This window comes from Schistocerca gregaria, chromosome 1, assembly GCF_023897955.1.
Source record: "Schistocerca gregaria isolate iqSchGreg1 chromosome 1, iqSchGreg1.2, whole genome shotgun sequence".
Classification (NCBI taxonomy): Eukaryota; Metazoa; Arthropoda; class Insecta; order Orthoptera; family Acrididae; genus Schistocerca; species Schistocerca gregaria.
In genome coordinates this window covers 520771664-520789245 of record NC_064920.1, presented here as the reverse complement: position 1 = coordinate 520789245, position 17582 = coordinate 520771664, and the positions used below count along the sequence as shown (strand labels likewise).

The following is a 17582-nucleotide window of genomic DNA, read 5'->3' as shown; positions in this document are numbered from 1 at the left end:
TAGATGTAGATCCAGGGAGCATCCAAGTCAACGCGCGTCTGCTTGGAGTTCTCTTAGATCTTTTTGTAATACGAAAACTATGAAACCGGATCTGGACTTTCCGCCCCGTATGTCGTGACAAGAAGAGTGCAACGTGTGACGCGAGAGCTCCGTGTATGTTTACAAGCGCAGCCACATGCCCGAGGCCACCGGGAAGCGAGCGGCACGGTAGAGCACGAGCATGGTGGTGGCCGCGGACGCGCCTGATGTAACCAGGCTTAGCGGAGACGGCGAGTACCCGTACCGGCAGCAGTCACTTTCTACAGCGGACACCAAGGCCGGCTAACTGCAGCTAACGGGACGCTCCCGGCAAGGCCGCCGCCGATCCACAGTAAACACGTCAGCACAGCCAAACCAGCCGCGCTCTTGGTACTGAGATATCCACGGCCAACGCTGCGCTGAAGCAATCTACACCAATGAGCAGCTGAAAACGAGGCATCGTTCTACAATAGCACGTAGCACCTTCATTAGCCCAGAGGATGACGGCGAGGCACTGTAAGCGTTGGGGACCCATACTGATCCACGACAGCCAAACTCCCGTCCCCCAACGGATGGAAACTGTTTCGAGCTGTGTCCACGAAGTTTTTATCTCATACAATAAGACTGAACATGGGGAAGGGCGAGGGTGGGGGTGGCGTATCTGTACTTGAAATCATTCCAACGATTTTGAAGTGTGGGGTGGTGCACGGTCTTTCTCGAGATACATGTCTCCTGCGTGTTGTACGACAAAACCGACGTGCTTGGATGTAGTAGTGAACCAGTCAAGAACGTACTAACGTCACTGAGAGAAGCCAACAGCAAATGGGGAGCTACACCGAAGGTGCTGAGAACCACAGCATAGGAACTGCTCTTCTCCACAACGGAACACATTTGCTAGGTGTGCTCCAAACCTGTACATGACAAAAAGTTAAGCTTAAACTTAAATGAAACATGACAACTAATGGCCAGTTGCATAAAACTCACGTCGCTGGACAACTACAGAAAGCGGCCGGATTCACAGACCCCAACAAAGTCTTGAAGAAAGAACTTAATCGGGCCTCCAAGCGACTAAGCCCTGTTACAGGAGGCGCCCAACGGCGAAAACTTGAGATGAAAGATTTCGAGGAGCCTCATCCGCATGAGAGAGACTGGGCGCAGTGCCAGTGAAGGCAACGCTGATCTAGTGGTGCCTTCTAAACGAATACACCTGATGGTGCCATCGGATAGGGAACATCAGCACACCTGTCTTAAGCCGGTCGCTGTCGTCGAGCGGTTCTAGGCGCTTCAGACCAGAAGCGCGCGGCTGCTACGGTCGCACGTTCGAAACCTGCCTCGGGAATGGATGTGTGTAATGTCCTTAGGTTAGTTAGGTTTAAGCAATTCTCAGTCTAGGGGACTGATGACCTCAGATCTTAAGTCCCATAGTGCTTAGAGCCATTTGAATCTGTCCTAATAGCTCCAGTAAATGTCCCGTCCATGAATTATGGCAGGGAAGCAAGAGAGCATTCGACACAGCTCAATTTTGAGTTGAAAAGCTGTGATTTCTGGCCACGAACAAGCAAGAAAGAATAAGGCGAAGAAACGGATGCACATGATCTGAGAATTGATTCCTGTATCGTTCGCCGATGGCAGGCGTATCAAGGGCCCCGTTTTATTCCCTGGGGACATTGGCCATATGTAACCGCACCGCTATCTGCGTAAGCGGTGGCCTTTTGTCAAGCGTGATGCATGGTAGTTGGCCGTATCGGTACCCTGGCGTACGCGTGTACCAATATATGCGTTGTCAGATAAATGCCAGTTCAGTTTACTCTAGAGGGACAGTAGAGAAAAATACACAACACCAACTGGGACGTGATCGTCAGCTGTGGCTCTTCCGTCAACACCGGAGGTGGGTGTCATGGTCGCTACTAAAACTTCACTGCGTTTCTTTCACGTACCGACGGTTACGTGAAAAATGGATTCTATAGTGATGACTCAAGGATATAAGTCAGGCAATGAACGTCTGATTTGGAGAAGTGCTATCACGTGATTTTTAATTTTTATTCTTTTAATTTTTTTGTTAACGCAGGTCTTTGGTATTTCGATCATTTAACCACGGTTCTGTTTGTCAGCCGATTCTACAGCACATATACTTAAAAGTGTCACTGGTCAGTTAGTTGTTCACAGGAGCGTAATAGCTACAGTGAGACACAGTAACGACAAGTTTAAAACTCACACTAGTGCTCGAGACGAGACTGAACCCGTGGTCTCGGCTTTTCGAAGTAGCAACGCTACCCTGAGATTACCGACTCCAGCTAACCGCTGGACGTAAGCGGAGGGCACGCAAATAATGCTAAATCGTAGCCGCACAAAAGCCGAACTACCGGTACACCATGGCATTCCTAAGTGGAGCCGACCGCAGCAACGAATGGCGCTTGTGCTAGAGGAAGGTACATGCTGCTGTGACGGTCGCGGACGCATATTACATCAGGTATCGATATTGATCACGGCCTCGTTTGAGTAACGGTCCACCAAGGGTCAGTTGATTACAGGGTCGTCCGCCACTCAAAATGTGAATTGGCGACCTCTGCGAACGTGTCCCCCTCCATCGTTCCGTTTCCTTCTGTCATTGGCGCACTTGTGTTCTTTTGGGCTGGACATAAGTAAAACGAGGTCGTAACCCGTAAACTCTAAATGTCAAGGCAACATGTGTCTGGTATTTAAAAGTTTGTCAAACGAACGTCGTGTCAACATACAATATGACGACGGCACTTGTTTAAACGAGTTACAGAAGTAGTCTTCAACGACCTAATGTTATCTGTAGAGAACTGTATTTTTATTTACCTCCTAATCACAATGTGGAAAATAGAAACTGCAGAGGTATTTTATTACAAGGGCGATTGAGGACTTTCGATTTATATGTTTTAAGCTTTTTATAAAAGAAAAGCTGCTGCTATTTGCTTCCTCACTGTACGGCTTCAGTTCGCAGATTTTTCACTATTTTGATTGAATGCTTTTGTGACAGCGATGGGACAATGTAACTGGCACCCCACTAACGTGTGGGTAAAAATCGTCAGCAATGAATTCCGGATTGGCCACTTTGTCGCATCGGACGTCGTTAACCAGCCGTACTGGACTGAAGCTAGTCGAGTTCAATTGCCTGCGCTGGAAGTTAATGTCAGTGGATTTTTTTTTACCACAATATGTAGAATGTATTAAAAATTATTATTTGTGATTCTGTCTCACATTTGACGCTTATTTTGGACCGAAGCAAGAAATTTTATGGAGGCAAATGACTGTAATTGTATTTTGTCAGATAAAATCATCTTATTCGTGTTTTAAATGAACAAAAAGAATGAGTCATTCTGATACAGTCTGAGGTAAGGTAATAGGCGTGCAGCACTTCAGCATTATGCAATACTGCTTGCTAATTATGCTTGGTATGAGGCAAATGCAATAGAAGCTTCTGAAATATGACGCTACAGAATAATACGAAATGTTAGATTGGTGGATCGAATCGTGAATAAAACGAATTAAGCGCACAAATTGATTAAAAGAAGGTTCAAATGGATCTGAGCACTATGGGACTTAACATCTGAGGTCATCAGTCCCCTAGAACTTACAACTATTTAAACCTAACTAACCTAAGGACATCACACACATCCATGCCCGAGGCAGGATTCGAACCTGCGACTGTAGCGGTCGCTCGGTTCCAGACTGATGCGCCTAGAACCGCTCGGCCACCCTGGCCGGCTTAAAAGAAGGGATACGTTGATAGAGCACATCCTGATATGTAAAGGGATACTACCTTTGGAAATGGAGGGAAAAAGAGTGTGTGTGTGTGTGTGTGAGAGAGAGAGAGAGAGAGAGAGAGAGAGAGAGAGAGAGAGAGAGAACGGTGTACAGACTGTGGTAGAGGGAGAAAAGGCTTGAATACAGCAAGCAGGTTCAAGTGAATGTGGATGGGAGCAGCCACCTAACAGTGTTATATTTGCAACATATAAGAGAATGCTATGCTAGAGCACCAGGATATTCTTGCGGGTGTATTTCATTTCGATGAGCGTGCCTAAATGCCTGAAGATGAAGCCATGAAAGTCTCCGAAATAGACTGCAAGTAAAGTAAACGACGAAAACAGTTAAGCGGAAATTAGTATGAAAATATAGTAGACAGTGTACTCCAGAACAAAATAATTTAGAGCTGAAGCCCCCTTAACTGAGCAACGCGATAACGGGTTTGCCTTCTCGTATCGATACCAGCACCTCAATGATCCAGTACACAAGGCGCATTTCTTTATTAGGAGCTGTTAGGGTTTACAATCAGTTAACGAGCAGGATGCACGAGGCTTTTGTCAGCCTCGAACACAAATTTAAAGCTTCTATAATGGCCGCGAGTTACGCAGTCATGCTGCTTCCCTCTGTTGCCAATTTAAGTAACTCAGGCTTCTGCAAACTCGGATGGTAGATCGTTCTAAAACGTGCTTCCTTTAAGGTTTTTTTCATGAAAGAAACTGCGCCGAAGTTGTACCTACTTATTACTATCTCCTCGTGAATTATGAGGTATCTGGAGGACGAAAATTTCATCTATAAAAATCAATGTGGATCCTGCAAAAAGCGATCTTGCGGAACGCAGCTCGCTCTATTTGTGCAGGACATCCACAGCATCGTACAGAAAGGCGTTTGGGTTCGTGCCGTATTCCTTACTTGCGGAAGGCATTCAGTACAGTTCAACTCTATTGTTTTCGCGAACAAACGACCTTAACGAGTATCGGACCAGATTTGTGGTTAAGATACAAAACCAGATGGCACTTATAATTCCAGGAGTACCCCAAGGAAATGTTTACAATTTATGTTACCGAACTTGTGGATAACACCAGGCTCCGTGGCGCTCTTGGCGATCGAAGGTGTTTTATATAGGAAGACTTTAACACTAGAAAACTGTAGCGAAATGCAAAACTACCTGTAGAGGATCAGTGATTAGTGCAGCGACTAGCTATTGCCCCTGAACGCAAACATATGTAACGTACGGCGTAGAAACGGGCGAAGAGATCCACTACTGGTCGAGTAAACTATTAATGACAAATTACTGAAAACGTTAACTATCTTAAAATAGCTAAGAGTAACAATCCACAGTGGTCTAAAGTCGAATGATCACATAAAACAAACAGTAAGAAAAGAATCTTAAAGAAATTTACTCCATCCACGAAAGAAGTGTCTTACAAAACGCTTTAAAGCGATTCTGGCGCACGGTTCATCAGTCTGGAGCTCTTACCAAGTAGGATTAACAGAAAACATAGAGAAGATCCAACGATGAGCTACGCGTTTGGTCGCGGAATTGTGCACTCGGCGCCATAGCGTTACGGAGATACGCGACAAACTCGAATGGCAGACGCTACAAGAGGCGTTGTGCATCACGGAGAAGTTCACTACTGAAACTTCGAGAGCGTACGTTCCGAAGATGAGTCGGGCAATATATTACTTCCTCCCTAACATGTCTCGCAAAATGATCACGAAAATAAAAGCAGAGAAATTAGATGGCATACGGAGCTTTACCGACAATCGTTCTACCCATGCGCCATTCGCGAATGGGTCAGGATAGACGGGGGCGGCTTGTGGAATATGGATGTAGGCATAAGAATGACGCAGATGGATAGCAGCTCCGTCAGCTGACGTGTCGCAGTTTCATGCGGTACTGCCGTAACAACTCTCGTGTTAATTGTCTATGTTTTTTCTAATTAATGGGAGGTAGTATATTGTGCTGTGAAACAAGAGAATTCAAGCTCGAAGAAAGGCAGAACGGAGCCGTCACGGTAAGGTGTGAAGCAAGCGCCGTCGGCGGGAACCACGCCCAAAACTCCCTGCTATCGGGCTCGTATCGCTTTCTAGAGAGACACTTCCTGGTGCCCGCTACAACGGAACGCTGCTAAAAATGAGAAGCAGTTTCGACACACGGCCCGATTGCACACCTGCCCATAACCACTGCAATCAACAACACCAGGGCGCCACAAGCCTACCGCAGATACCCGACGCCCTGTGGTATGCCGTAGTGAAGGTGTCACAAAGCGGGTCCACGCTGTCTTACGTAACTGGTGCTGCTCAACTCTCTAGCTCTCGTCGAGAGAAGACGATTCGTGCCGGCTTAGCATCGGCGCGAATCCGCAAGCACTGATCGCGCGAGATCCAGCTCCCTTTGTTCGCTCACGAAATACAAAGAGCTGTAGAAAACGGCGACAACGTTGATGCAGTGTTTCGTGATTTTCGGAGAACCTTCGAAACAGTTCCCTAACTTCCGCCGGAAAACTAAGTACAGCAAATTCCCATTTATACGGGACCCTAGGCTGCACGGATAACCCGGTAACATGGATAATCCCAACTCACGTGTTTTCCAAAAATGGCTCTGAGGACTATGGGACTTAACATCTGAGGTCATCAGTCCCCTAGAATTTAGAACTACTTAAACCTAAGTAACCTAAGGACATCAGACACATCCATGCCCGAGGTAGGATTCGAACCTGCGACCGTAGCTGTCGTGCGGTTCCCGGCTGAAGCGCTTAGAACAGCTTGGCCACTGCGGCCGGCTCACGTGTTTTCACCGGATACTGCTATATACTCTTTTTACAGAACATGCTACATATCACGTTTAAAAGTCGACGGCACTACTAATGCGCTACGTGCCGAAAACTGAGAAGTTACAAAACCACATTTAAAACACACTACAATTCGTATCACTTTCTACCAGTTCAGTTTCAGGAAATAATAGTCTAGAAAATTTTTTGCTGAATCTGTTTTCATTCAATTTTTTCCCGTCTTCAGTTCTCATTTTCCTGAGAGTCAGTACATCGGTATAACCAATTTAATACTTTTCTGCTTTCTGTAACGAAAGTTCAACTCATTTCAGTGAATCGGCGTGCGTTATGAAGGGATCCTCGATCGCCTAATCTTCGCTCTCTTGCGCATACTTTGTTCACTATGTCCGCGTCACTTAGCTGTTCCAATCTCCGTTTATAGGCGTCAGCATTCAATAATCCGCGGAAAATATTCGTTCTAATCATGCAGAATGTTTCATGTTTGGTTTTTCATATTTTCAAACATCGCGAGACTACGCACGGATGGTCCGCGAGTCAAGTGATCCGCACCCGGAAAATGAATTACGCTGTCCGCACTTGCGGAACACCTGGATCATTATGCCATTGAACACTTAACTTTAAAAATGACGTGCAGAGGTTTCTTTCTTAGGCAGACATCACCAAAAGGCAAAGTATGAATCCCCGCTGACACTCAAGGAGGCGTGAGAACTGCAGCCGTTCCTTGTGCTAAATATATGACCTAGCAGACCAAGATTCTAAGTTTACAGAGGTTCTTCGCAGACGACGCTATCATCTGCAGGGAGTTTACGTTATCCGAAAGTTGTCACGATACTCAGGGGCACTTGCAGATGTTTGCTGCCAAATAAAGTTCCACAAACAAATTGTATGAAACGCGCGCACATGGACCGGAAAACTTGTCTTTGGATGCAAGACGCACGATCAGTTATCAGAATCACGCTTAGCGATCAAGCACATGCCCGAATATGTATCTAGTACGATTTGAGGAGGGACGACAGCATAATCCTTGCCGCAGGGAAGACAAATTTAACAGAAGAATCTCAAGAAAAAATACGAAGCAGCAGTTAGACCGAAGTCTCTTGGAAACATCTACATTCTTGAGTACTATTCGTGCGTCACAGCTATACTGAAGAGGGAGACAAAAAGATGGGGTGAAATATTACGGTTTAACGTCCTAATGCAGCCTTCATTGTTGCCAGTGCGTAAGAGACAATCAAGCTACATGGCGTTGGACAATAAACCAAGTTGCATTGAAATAAGCTAGAGTGTACGGATATTTCATTATATTTGTACATGTTAAAAGGCATGTAATTAAACATTACGAACTTTGTTGCACGATCCAACGTCTATTATTTTGTTTTAATGTGCTGCGCAGAGTCACTAAGTTTGGCGTGAAATCGATTTTCACGCCACTCTCACGAGGAACCCTTGTCACCCACCTTTAAATGAAGGACAATTTAATAACATTCGAAGCTTATCGCTACCGAGTGAAAAACTAAGAGGGCATGCTGAAAAGTAATGCCTTTTTTTATTTTTTATGTGAAAACACTTAAATCTTTTTCAAATAAAAGACACGTTATTAGCATTCTACATTTTTATTCTTCATGTCTACGTGTTTGCAATATAGTCACGCTGACGACGAACACATTTCTCCCAATGAGAGATCAGTTTATTGATACCGTCATTAGAATAATGTTTGGTTTTATCGATGTGACTACAACCTCACTTCTGCTTGCATCGCTTCACCAGTATCAAAGTGAAGTCCTCGAAGGTGTTCTGTAAGTTCTGGAATCAGTTGAAAATCGGACGGGGTCAAATCAGGAAGAGGACGATCGACGACAGTGAATACAACGGGTCGGATTCTTGCAAATGTCAGCGCTCGTGTGTCAGTCAGACGCCCAAGTACCCTCCAGCACACACCGTACGATGGCTTGCGAGTACAGTTGAAGGTACAGTAGATATAAATGTGCTGCCGCACACATATTGCTAAACGGTATCCTGTTTATGTAGAAAGTTCGAGGTGAAGGAAGGAGCACGAGAATTATCGTTCAACACTTCCCGTCCTTGACTCCATGTCTTGTTTGATCTGCGTAACTGATAAATGCTAAGAAAAACCCATTATGAAGCCATCACGTATTTCTGTACTGCTCTCAATAAGTTTCTTACGTAATACATATTCGGCACTGTCCTGTTCGCTCCGATAGAGGAACGTTGCCATCCAAGTGAGTGCTTGTTATCTTCGCTACGTTCCCATATCGAGTTGCTGACGTCGGCATCGAGTGTCGATTCTGCTGCACACTCCTCTCTTGCGTCACTCTGTTTCTCACATTAAGATTAAAATAAGATACTTTACAACTGTGATATTTTACTTCTATGTTAGATGCTTTTTATCGATTGAAACAAGTGTGCTTTTACCAATTACAATTTATTTCCACATGATTTTCAGAGGTTTTTTACTTTCATCACCTTGTGGATTTTTGGACAGTGTGACTATAATTAAACTTTCAAACCGCTGTAGAAATAACACCACTGGGCAGAATGACGTCAAATTGCAACAGAATATTATTGAAGATGGGGGATTACGTAAGGCAGAAGAAAAAAATAGTGTGAAAATTGATCTAAAGATGGCGCTGTACGTGTCAGAATATGTAAATGAAAAAACTATCATGCGCACAACCCATTTAAGTAAGTATGAACATGCCAGGTGCATGGCTTTTCCTCATTTCGCGTCTGCGACTTTCGTCATGACTGTCTCAATGCAGGATCGCCCTACGCCGGTAAAGCTGCATTACAATAATGATGACTGTGCACACGTCGCTCTGCAGAAGTTCCGGACACTGAAGGATTTCAAGGAGGCATTGGTCCGATGACTGCCGTGGTCTGGAGAAAATCATTCGGAAATTCCAAAAAGACAGGTTATTTTGATAGAGGGAGGAAAGGAATTGATTCGACGTCAGTGGAAGCAGTGGCCACAACAATGCAGGAGGAGACGCGTGGTGATGTGCAAACGTGTAGTGAACGGAGAATTGCCCGAACATTGGACATTCTCATGAACACGGTGCGTAAAATCGTACGAAACATCTTTCTTTGCTATCCATTCAAAATTACCCATGTGGCCAGCAAGAGAGACCTTTGCTTTAGAATTTTACGGCTTTATGGCATCAGTCATCATAGGGCCATATTTTTTCCGAAGAGACAGGTGATTTCGGTCCTGTTACCTGTACCGTCACTGGTAAGCGCTATGAGTGTCTTTTGCGCAACCACTTCATTCCAGATCTCAAACAGCGTCGATGTGTGTACGGGATCATTTTCATGCAAAATGGCCTACCTCCGCACATTGCAAATCCAGTTAATCGGCTGCTGTAGAGCCATTTCGGAAATGCTACAATTATCAGCCGCCATTTCCCTGCAGCCTGGCCGTCCTGATCACCTGATCTTAATCCGTGTGACTTCTGGCTGTGGAGCTATCTCAAAGAACGTTGTGTTCAGTGTTCCAATTGCTGCGTTGAAGGCACGCATTGCGAAACATATTCTGAACGTGACCCCGGAAACACTTCGATCAGTTGTGGAACATGCTGTTTCTCGGTTTCAACTTGTTGCAGAAAACGGTGGACAGCATATTTAACATGTTTTGCGTCAGTCTCACGGAAATTAAAAAGCCGATTTGATTTTGATTGAAGATTCTTTATATGCAGTTTTTGGCCCCAAGGCAATTAAAAAAAAGATGTGAGTGATGCTTTGTATGCGGTTTTTGGCCTCAGGACAGTTAAAACCGTTTTTTCCCCATACGATGTGATATGACGTTGTCGCGGTGAATGGGCTTACGTAACTAAGAGTATCATACCAGTACACACATGCATTCTGAGTAGTACAATTTGTTTAACGTCAAACGTACACCTTACGCATTGTTGTCTGATTCATATATAGACGACCACTTTTAAATTATGATGCTTACACTGCCATCTTTTGCTACATTTTGTAACTATTTATTTTTCCTTCTGCCGCGGGGACTCGCCGCGCAGTTTGAGGCGTCATGCACGGACTACGGGGCCCCTCCCGCCGGAGGTTCGAGTCCTTCCTCGGACATGGGTGTGTGTGTGTGTGTGTGTGTGTGTGTGTGTGTGTGTGTTATTAGCATAAGTTAGTTTAAGTAGTGTTTAAGTGTAGGGAACGATGACCTAAGCAGTTTGGTCCCTTAGGAATTCACACGCAACGCGCATTTTTCCTTCTGCCATACGTTTTCCCCCTTCTCCGATAATATTCCGTTGCAATTTGACGTCATTCTGACTAGTGATGTTATTTCTACAGCGGTTTGAAAGTTTAACTTTAATTATAATCACCTTGCATATTAACACGACATGTATGTGTTGTGTTTACGACTTTGAAATAATCTGTGGTTCCTTTGCCTGTCATTTTACATCTCACATAATATCGCAAGCACTTTATAAACAAATGCATGTGACATTAGATATGATGTAACACGTAAAGAAAAGAGAAAAAAAAAAAAAAAAAAAAAAAACAGGCGCCTGTGAACCACTGGAGGGGAGCCACACTTTTACCCCAAGGCCGTACGCATAACACATGTATGTCCTATTTATTGACTCAAATCTACCTGACGATAGAGGCTGAAACCCTTGAAACTCGCAGTGAATGAAAGGAATTGTGAGTGGTAACAGTAAACTTATTGAAAGAGAACAAAATCTGTCGCGACGGCACGGTTGGAAAACGTTCTCGGTCTTCTTGCCGCGTCACTTCAGGGTAAAACCTCTACCTTTCCACGGTTACCACCATCCCCTTCGTCAGCAACAGAGAAACATAGTGCAAGGGTCACGCTACTGGGACAGCATGGCTCCACATAACTGCCGGTACCTTCCACGACCTCAGTGACTCTCTTCCTGCACCTCTGCACCAAAACAAGCTGTTATTCAGATTTTGACAGGTGGCCGCATTAATTTGCATGGAGCGTGCATACAGGAGACAAAGCGCGCACCCGCTGACACACACACACACACACACACACACACACACACACACACAGGCGTTAGCACAATCGGCTGGATACATATCCTTTTAACAGCTACAGTGCTATTTTTAATGGATTTTCAGTGTTCAGCTGTGAACCCGCAAAATGCTATGTAGTTTTGTGTATTCTCCAAAGGTCTGCCAATATTATAGTTCTAGGAAGTTAGCCGTTTGACTGCAGAATGAACGAAAATCATAATTTAAGGTTGTACTGACGTCGAGATAATTATAGAAGGTATTTCTTATTGGAGACGAGATGACTTTGATGGTTGGGTGCAGGGTGGGTGCAACAGCCGTGACATTATAGAAGTAACTGAACTTCCTTCTGCATATTGGTTGTTCACGACGTCCAGATCGCCGCTAAAGGAAGGTGGCGGGAGCTGGGGTGGCGGGATCTGCGCGGGGAGGGGACGGGGGGGACGGGAGGAGGAGCGGGAGGAAGACAGAGAGACTATGGCGGTGTGGAGGAAACAAGCTGCGACTTCTTCACGATGCTCTGACACGGTATAAGAATCACTTCGTAGCGGCTGCGGAACACACAGGTACTTTATTGTCAGATCGCCAATGCTGGACGAGTCGGGATACGACACACTCGAGGCCTGTAGTTAACCAGCTTTTTCATATGATCCAGAACTAGTGAGTTCACATTGCGAACAAACTATATATTCTAAGCGCTACACATTATAGTACATCGCCCCTGACAGGTGATTATGAGCAAGAGGTTGCGGGAAATTACGACTGCCCGATCCTCTAAATGCAGCCAAGGCACGTTCATATTATCAGCACAGTAGTATGCACTTAAGTTCACAATACGAGAGCAAAATTATGCGTCGCGTTATTGGGAATGAGATCCTTAAGTCGTTGGCGAACGTATGCCAAGGCAATGCTCTCTGAAAATCAGTTACTTGGACGGAAAGAAGACGCATGGTTCGCGGCATTGATGTGTGTGCTGTTTTCTAAGACGCCACAGCGAATTTTTCCAGGTTTTGGGAAATCAAGCATATCCCGTTTTTTTCCTCGTATACACTACAGCAATGACAGGTATCTTCTCGTACTGAACAGTAAGAACAAACGTCAAATGTGTGTGAAATCTTATGGGACTTAACTGCTAAGGTCATCAGTCCCTAAGCTTACACACTACTTAACCTAAATTATCCTAAGGACAAACACACACACACACACACACACACACACACACACCCATGCTCGAGGGAGGACTCGAACCTCCGCCGGGAACACCCGCACAGACAGTAAGAACGTTTCCGAGAACACTAATATAAGTGTGAGAAAGCTTTGTTTCAGTCGAGCAGAAATAACGCTCATGCGTCCACATTCTCTAGTAATCTTCGCCACTGTAGTGCAGTGTGAGCGCCTGCCTGCACAGACCGCTGTCAAGGCACAATGTACGTATTCAGCTGTTGCAGGGGCAGCGGCTGATAACACGAACGCGAGCGCATGGAGTCGACATTTCCTCGTCCAAGGGCGCGCTGGGCGCTGCAATGTCGTAGCACAAGGCAAACTGCGCTCTGCCTTCCGCGCAAGAAATTCAGTTGTGATGTTGGTGGTGGTGGTACGTCACTATGGGACCGAACTGCTGAGGTCATCGATACCTAGGCTTACACACTACTTAATCTAACTTAAACTAACTTACGCTAAGAACAACACACACACACACACACACACACACACACACACACACACACACACACACACAGCGCGCGTGTGACGGCAGGAACCTCCAACAGGGGCAGCCGCGCGAACCGTGGCAAGGCTCCCCAACCGATGGCTACCCAGCGCAACAAAGTTCAGCTGTATACAGATCAGTGACAGTATCGCATAATTGGCTGAAAATTAGGAGACATTCAGCAGCAGTTCAAAAAAATGAAGAACAGCCGTGAACAATATATGAAGAGAAAAAAATAGAAAGAGAAAAGTAAAGGAAAAGGCGACTGACAGGGAAAAAATAACGACGATTAATGTTAAAACTGGGAGAGAAACGGTATAGCAGGAAGACAGTTTTAAATATTTAGGATACAGAATGAGCAGGTACAAAGGAGGAATGAAACCAAGGAGAATATCAAAGAAAATGTTTTCACGAAAGTGTAGAAACAGCGAAGATAAATGGAGTGTGTCACAAAGAGTTCAGCATTTTATGCGAAGGTGTAAAAAACAGCGTTGAGAGCAATCTAAATGTGAGTGTAAAAAGTACACAGAAGATATAATCTAGAAAGAAAAAAACAAGATATGAGAAATTATTAACAAGAGTGACAGAGGACAACCAAGAAACTGTTCAAAAATAACAGGATGCAACAGTAAAGGTTGTTGTCAAAGGTCGAACACGACAACAGATGGACGAATACCTCACGCTGCGAAAGTGGAAGAATTGAGAAACTAAGTTTACATTACAGCAAAAGACCTACGCGTAGAGCCGAGCACGTGATGATGTGGGTGGTGATAACGAAACAAATATATTTTTTCTAATGTGGCTGCAAAAGCACGATTAATATTCTTCGCCGGCCGGGGTGGCCGAGCGGTTCTAGGCGCTTCAGTCTGGATTCGTGCGACCGCTACTGTCGCAGGTTCGAATCCTGCCTCGGGCATGGATGTGTGTGATGTCCTTAGGTTAGTTAGGTTTAAGTAGTTCTAAATTCTAGGGGACTGATGACCTCAGATGTTAAGTCCCATAGTGCTCAGAGCCATTTGAACCATTAATATTCTTCGGACTCGCGAGATAATTAATTAGAGGAAATCACACTGGAACCTTGTCATCTGGGATTTTTAGACCTGTAGAAATGTTATACGACATTTATAAACGGTAGATAAAGAAGTTAATGAAGATAATATTACACAGTGGCGTCATTTTCGTTACTGACCCGACATTGGTAACATAAATTTAAGTAACCATATGACTTTTTGTAATACATAGTGACGTCCTATCATTAACGGTGACCTTAGAAACGCAACAAAGGTTTGGAAGGAACTCTGCCTCCAAAGAACTGTGTGGAAGAACAATATACTAAGCACTGTGACTTTCGCGATTTGGCGCAGCGGTAAGAAGCTGGACAGGCATTCCGAAGGCCGGCGGTTCGAATCTGCGTCCGTCCACTCACATGTATCTTTTTGCGTAATTTCCCGATATAGCTTACGACAAATAGTGGGAATTCAAGACTGTGCTCCTTCCCTACTGACTCCGTCTTGCTTTTTCTTACGTCACATGCCTTTACCAAAGCTATGCCACGAGATTATACGTTGAGAGTGATACGACGAGAAACCTACAATATTTTCTAAATCGTAATACGACTTTACGTAATAACCGCCATGTTTCCGGGTGGAATTGTGATCACAAATTCAAGAAATTTAACTAGAACTGGAAGAAATTAATGACTTCTAATTTGTACAGTTACTGTCGGTGCTGCATTTGTTTCTTGGGGATATTCACTAGGATCTGGGAAATAAAATGAAGATGGACATAATCTGTTGTGACTGGACTCGGAAAACACAAAAAATATCATATCCTTCGGTCCACGGTGGAATCTGTTGAAACATTCTATTTGATAATCTATCACAGATGAGTTTACTGAGGCACTACCGAGTCCCACCACTTAAGACCACCTTCAAAAGTTCTGAACTCCTTTCAGAATTTTCTGATACTGCACTCAAACAAGAGGAACATCCCATAACGAACTGTCGTTTCTTTTGCCTTAGATATAAATCGAGTGAGAAAGAATGCCTGTACGCTACCACACGAGTTAGAATTAGTGTTATCTGTGGAATAAGAAAGAGGTACCTAAACTCGCCTTTTTTTTAAAAGTACTGAGTAGAATCAATTCATTCAATCTCTTCTCCTGCTGGTTTGGTTATTATGTTGCGCTAAGTCGCCGTTAAACTCGTGCAAAATATTTAGTTTGCGTGAAACGTATAGAGCGATTTTGACACACACATTATTAAACGGCAAACAGTAACAGAAATAGCTACAGCTTTGACTGGTACTGCAATAAAAAATCGTCACAGTGCTAGCCTCGCTTTAGTTCACACATGCTGCTTACCACACATGTCGATCCCGCTCGGTGACTAATATGTTGGACGGACCCGGAAAACACAACAGCTGAGGAGAATGGCGGCAGTTATATGCACGGCCGCTATCGTTCGCTTATCGGACTTCGATGTCTTTATCAAGGCAGACCCACGTCAGTCTCGCACAATCTTCGCCTATCACTGCGGTCTACTGTCAGGATTTGGCCAGTTGTCACATCCAGTGACATATGTCACACCCAGTCTGACATCATTGCCGCGCCAAAAGTCACAATGCCCTCCACCGCGTTGAGGTAGACCACCTTGTAACGAGGTCGGCGCCGGTCCAGAACAGCGTCCATGGAAGTCACATTAACATGTGGGCGTTGCCTACTGTACCAGTACCCTATCTTCCTATCTTGTACGCCAATGAACTGCAGACAGGGTAGAACCGTAGAATTTAATGCATTTACTGAACTTCCTGCTGAATTTAGGGATGTCTTACAATCCTTACATCTTCCGCATTCAGTCAGTGTGCGAAGTTCTTTTGAAACAAAGTGCATACTGTTGTCATGCGAGAGAAAGAGAAAAGAGAGAGAGAGAGAGAGAGAGAGAGAGAGAGAGAGAGAGAGAGAGAGAGAAAATGGGGTGTGGGAAGACCGGCCATCTTAGTAGAACTCTTTAAGAGCTCTAATTTCTCGGAGTTTCTAGTCGTGGTCATTTTGCGAGACTTGTGATGTACATCACCTCACTTGCAGCGTCTGACACTGTTGTTTGTTGAGCATCTCCGTAACGCTCAAGTGGCAATCAAACGACCCTGCGACGAATTGTGGTGCTCTTCATATGGACTCTTCTCTGTACCTGCTCAGTTATCCAATTTGATTAGAATACAAGTTTGATGAACAGTACTAAAGGAAAGATCGATCACTTGCTTCGAAGAGCAAGGTTTCACGTCGCTCTGGATGGCTACTCCTGGCTGTTTTACGGTAGTTACCGATTTCAGTGATTTGTCGTCAATAATGTAATTGAACAGTGGTGGATTCCTCCGCATATTTATCCGCAACACGTTACATTTGTTTCCGTTCAGGGTCAACTGCCAGTCCCTGCAGCAAGCGTTGATCCTCTGAACGTCTTCCTGCACTGCGTTCAATATTGCGTCGTTGCAACCTTCCTACAGGCAACAGAATGATTCGCGGATATACTCAGGGAGCCTTCAAAGTCATCTACTAGATCATATACAGACACACGGGTGGGCAACCCTAAAGACGAAAGTAAATCACAATTGATGTGTCACTGCCAAATAATAGCTCGATGAAACTTGGACCATCCAGAGAAAGAACTGGTACAGTGTAGTACAGAAGATAATTGAAAGAAATACGGCAAGAGTAGGGTGTCCATTCGTCCCGTTTTTCCCGGGACAGTCCCGTTTCTTACCAAAATGTCCCGCTGTCCCGAAAGTTTTTTTTGGGGACGCTCAAATGTCCCGTTTTTTATGATTCCGCTTGACTAGAGTATTTTACACTACTGGTTGTTTGACTTGCTATTAATTGCGCAATTATTTACGCTAGGAAGTGTGTGATGACTTTCAGTATACCCCAAATATGTACCGAACTGTCAAAAATTGCAAGTAATTTTAAACGCACTATAGGTTACGAATAACAACGTAGGTTCTTCTCTTCTAAATCGATCCACCGAATCCGTCCTTTCGGTCCAGAGATACTCTACACCACTGATACTTGCTCTCTAGTTTTCGTTACCACACTGTTAATGTTTTGCACTGTGCAATCACTGTTTCATTATGCCAAAACGAAAGTGTAATTTTAACAGCAATATAAAAAGCGAGTTTCCTTTTATCACTGGTAGTGGAGAAACTGTAGAATGTACGTTGTGCAGATCAAAATTTGCTATTGGTCATGGTGGAAGGTCTGACATTGTGAATCACATTAAGAC

The 17582-nt window shown here is 44.5% G+C and overlaps 1 protein-coding gene across 6 annotated transcripts in view; it reads right to left on the bottom strand.

The window, feature by feature from the left end:
* The window catches only part of LOC126354697 (glutamine--fructose-6-phosphate aminotransferase [isomerizing] 1-like), a 160837-nt gene that overhangs the window by 105226 nt on the left and 38029 nt on the right, over positions 1-17582 (bottom strand). The window contains exon 1 of one of the 6 annotated variants that reach the window (XM_050004561.1): positions 15668-15729. The exons of 3 other annotated variants lie outside the window; for them this stretch is intronic. In XM_050004561.1, the coding sequence (XP_049860518.1) occupies positions 15668-15674 (7 nt within the window). In that variant the 5' untranslated portion in view covers positions 15675-15729. Of the gene's footprint in view, positions 1-15667; positions 15730-17582 lie in introns of those variants that run through there. 2 more of the 6 variants (XM_050004530.1, XM_050004522.1) reach the window with 2 other exon arrangements.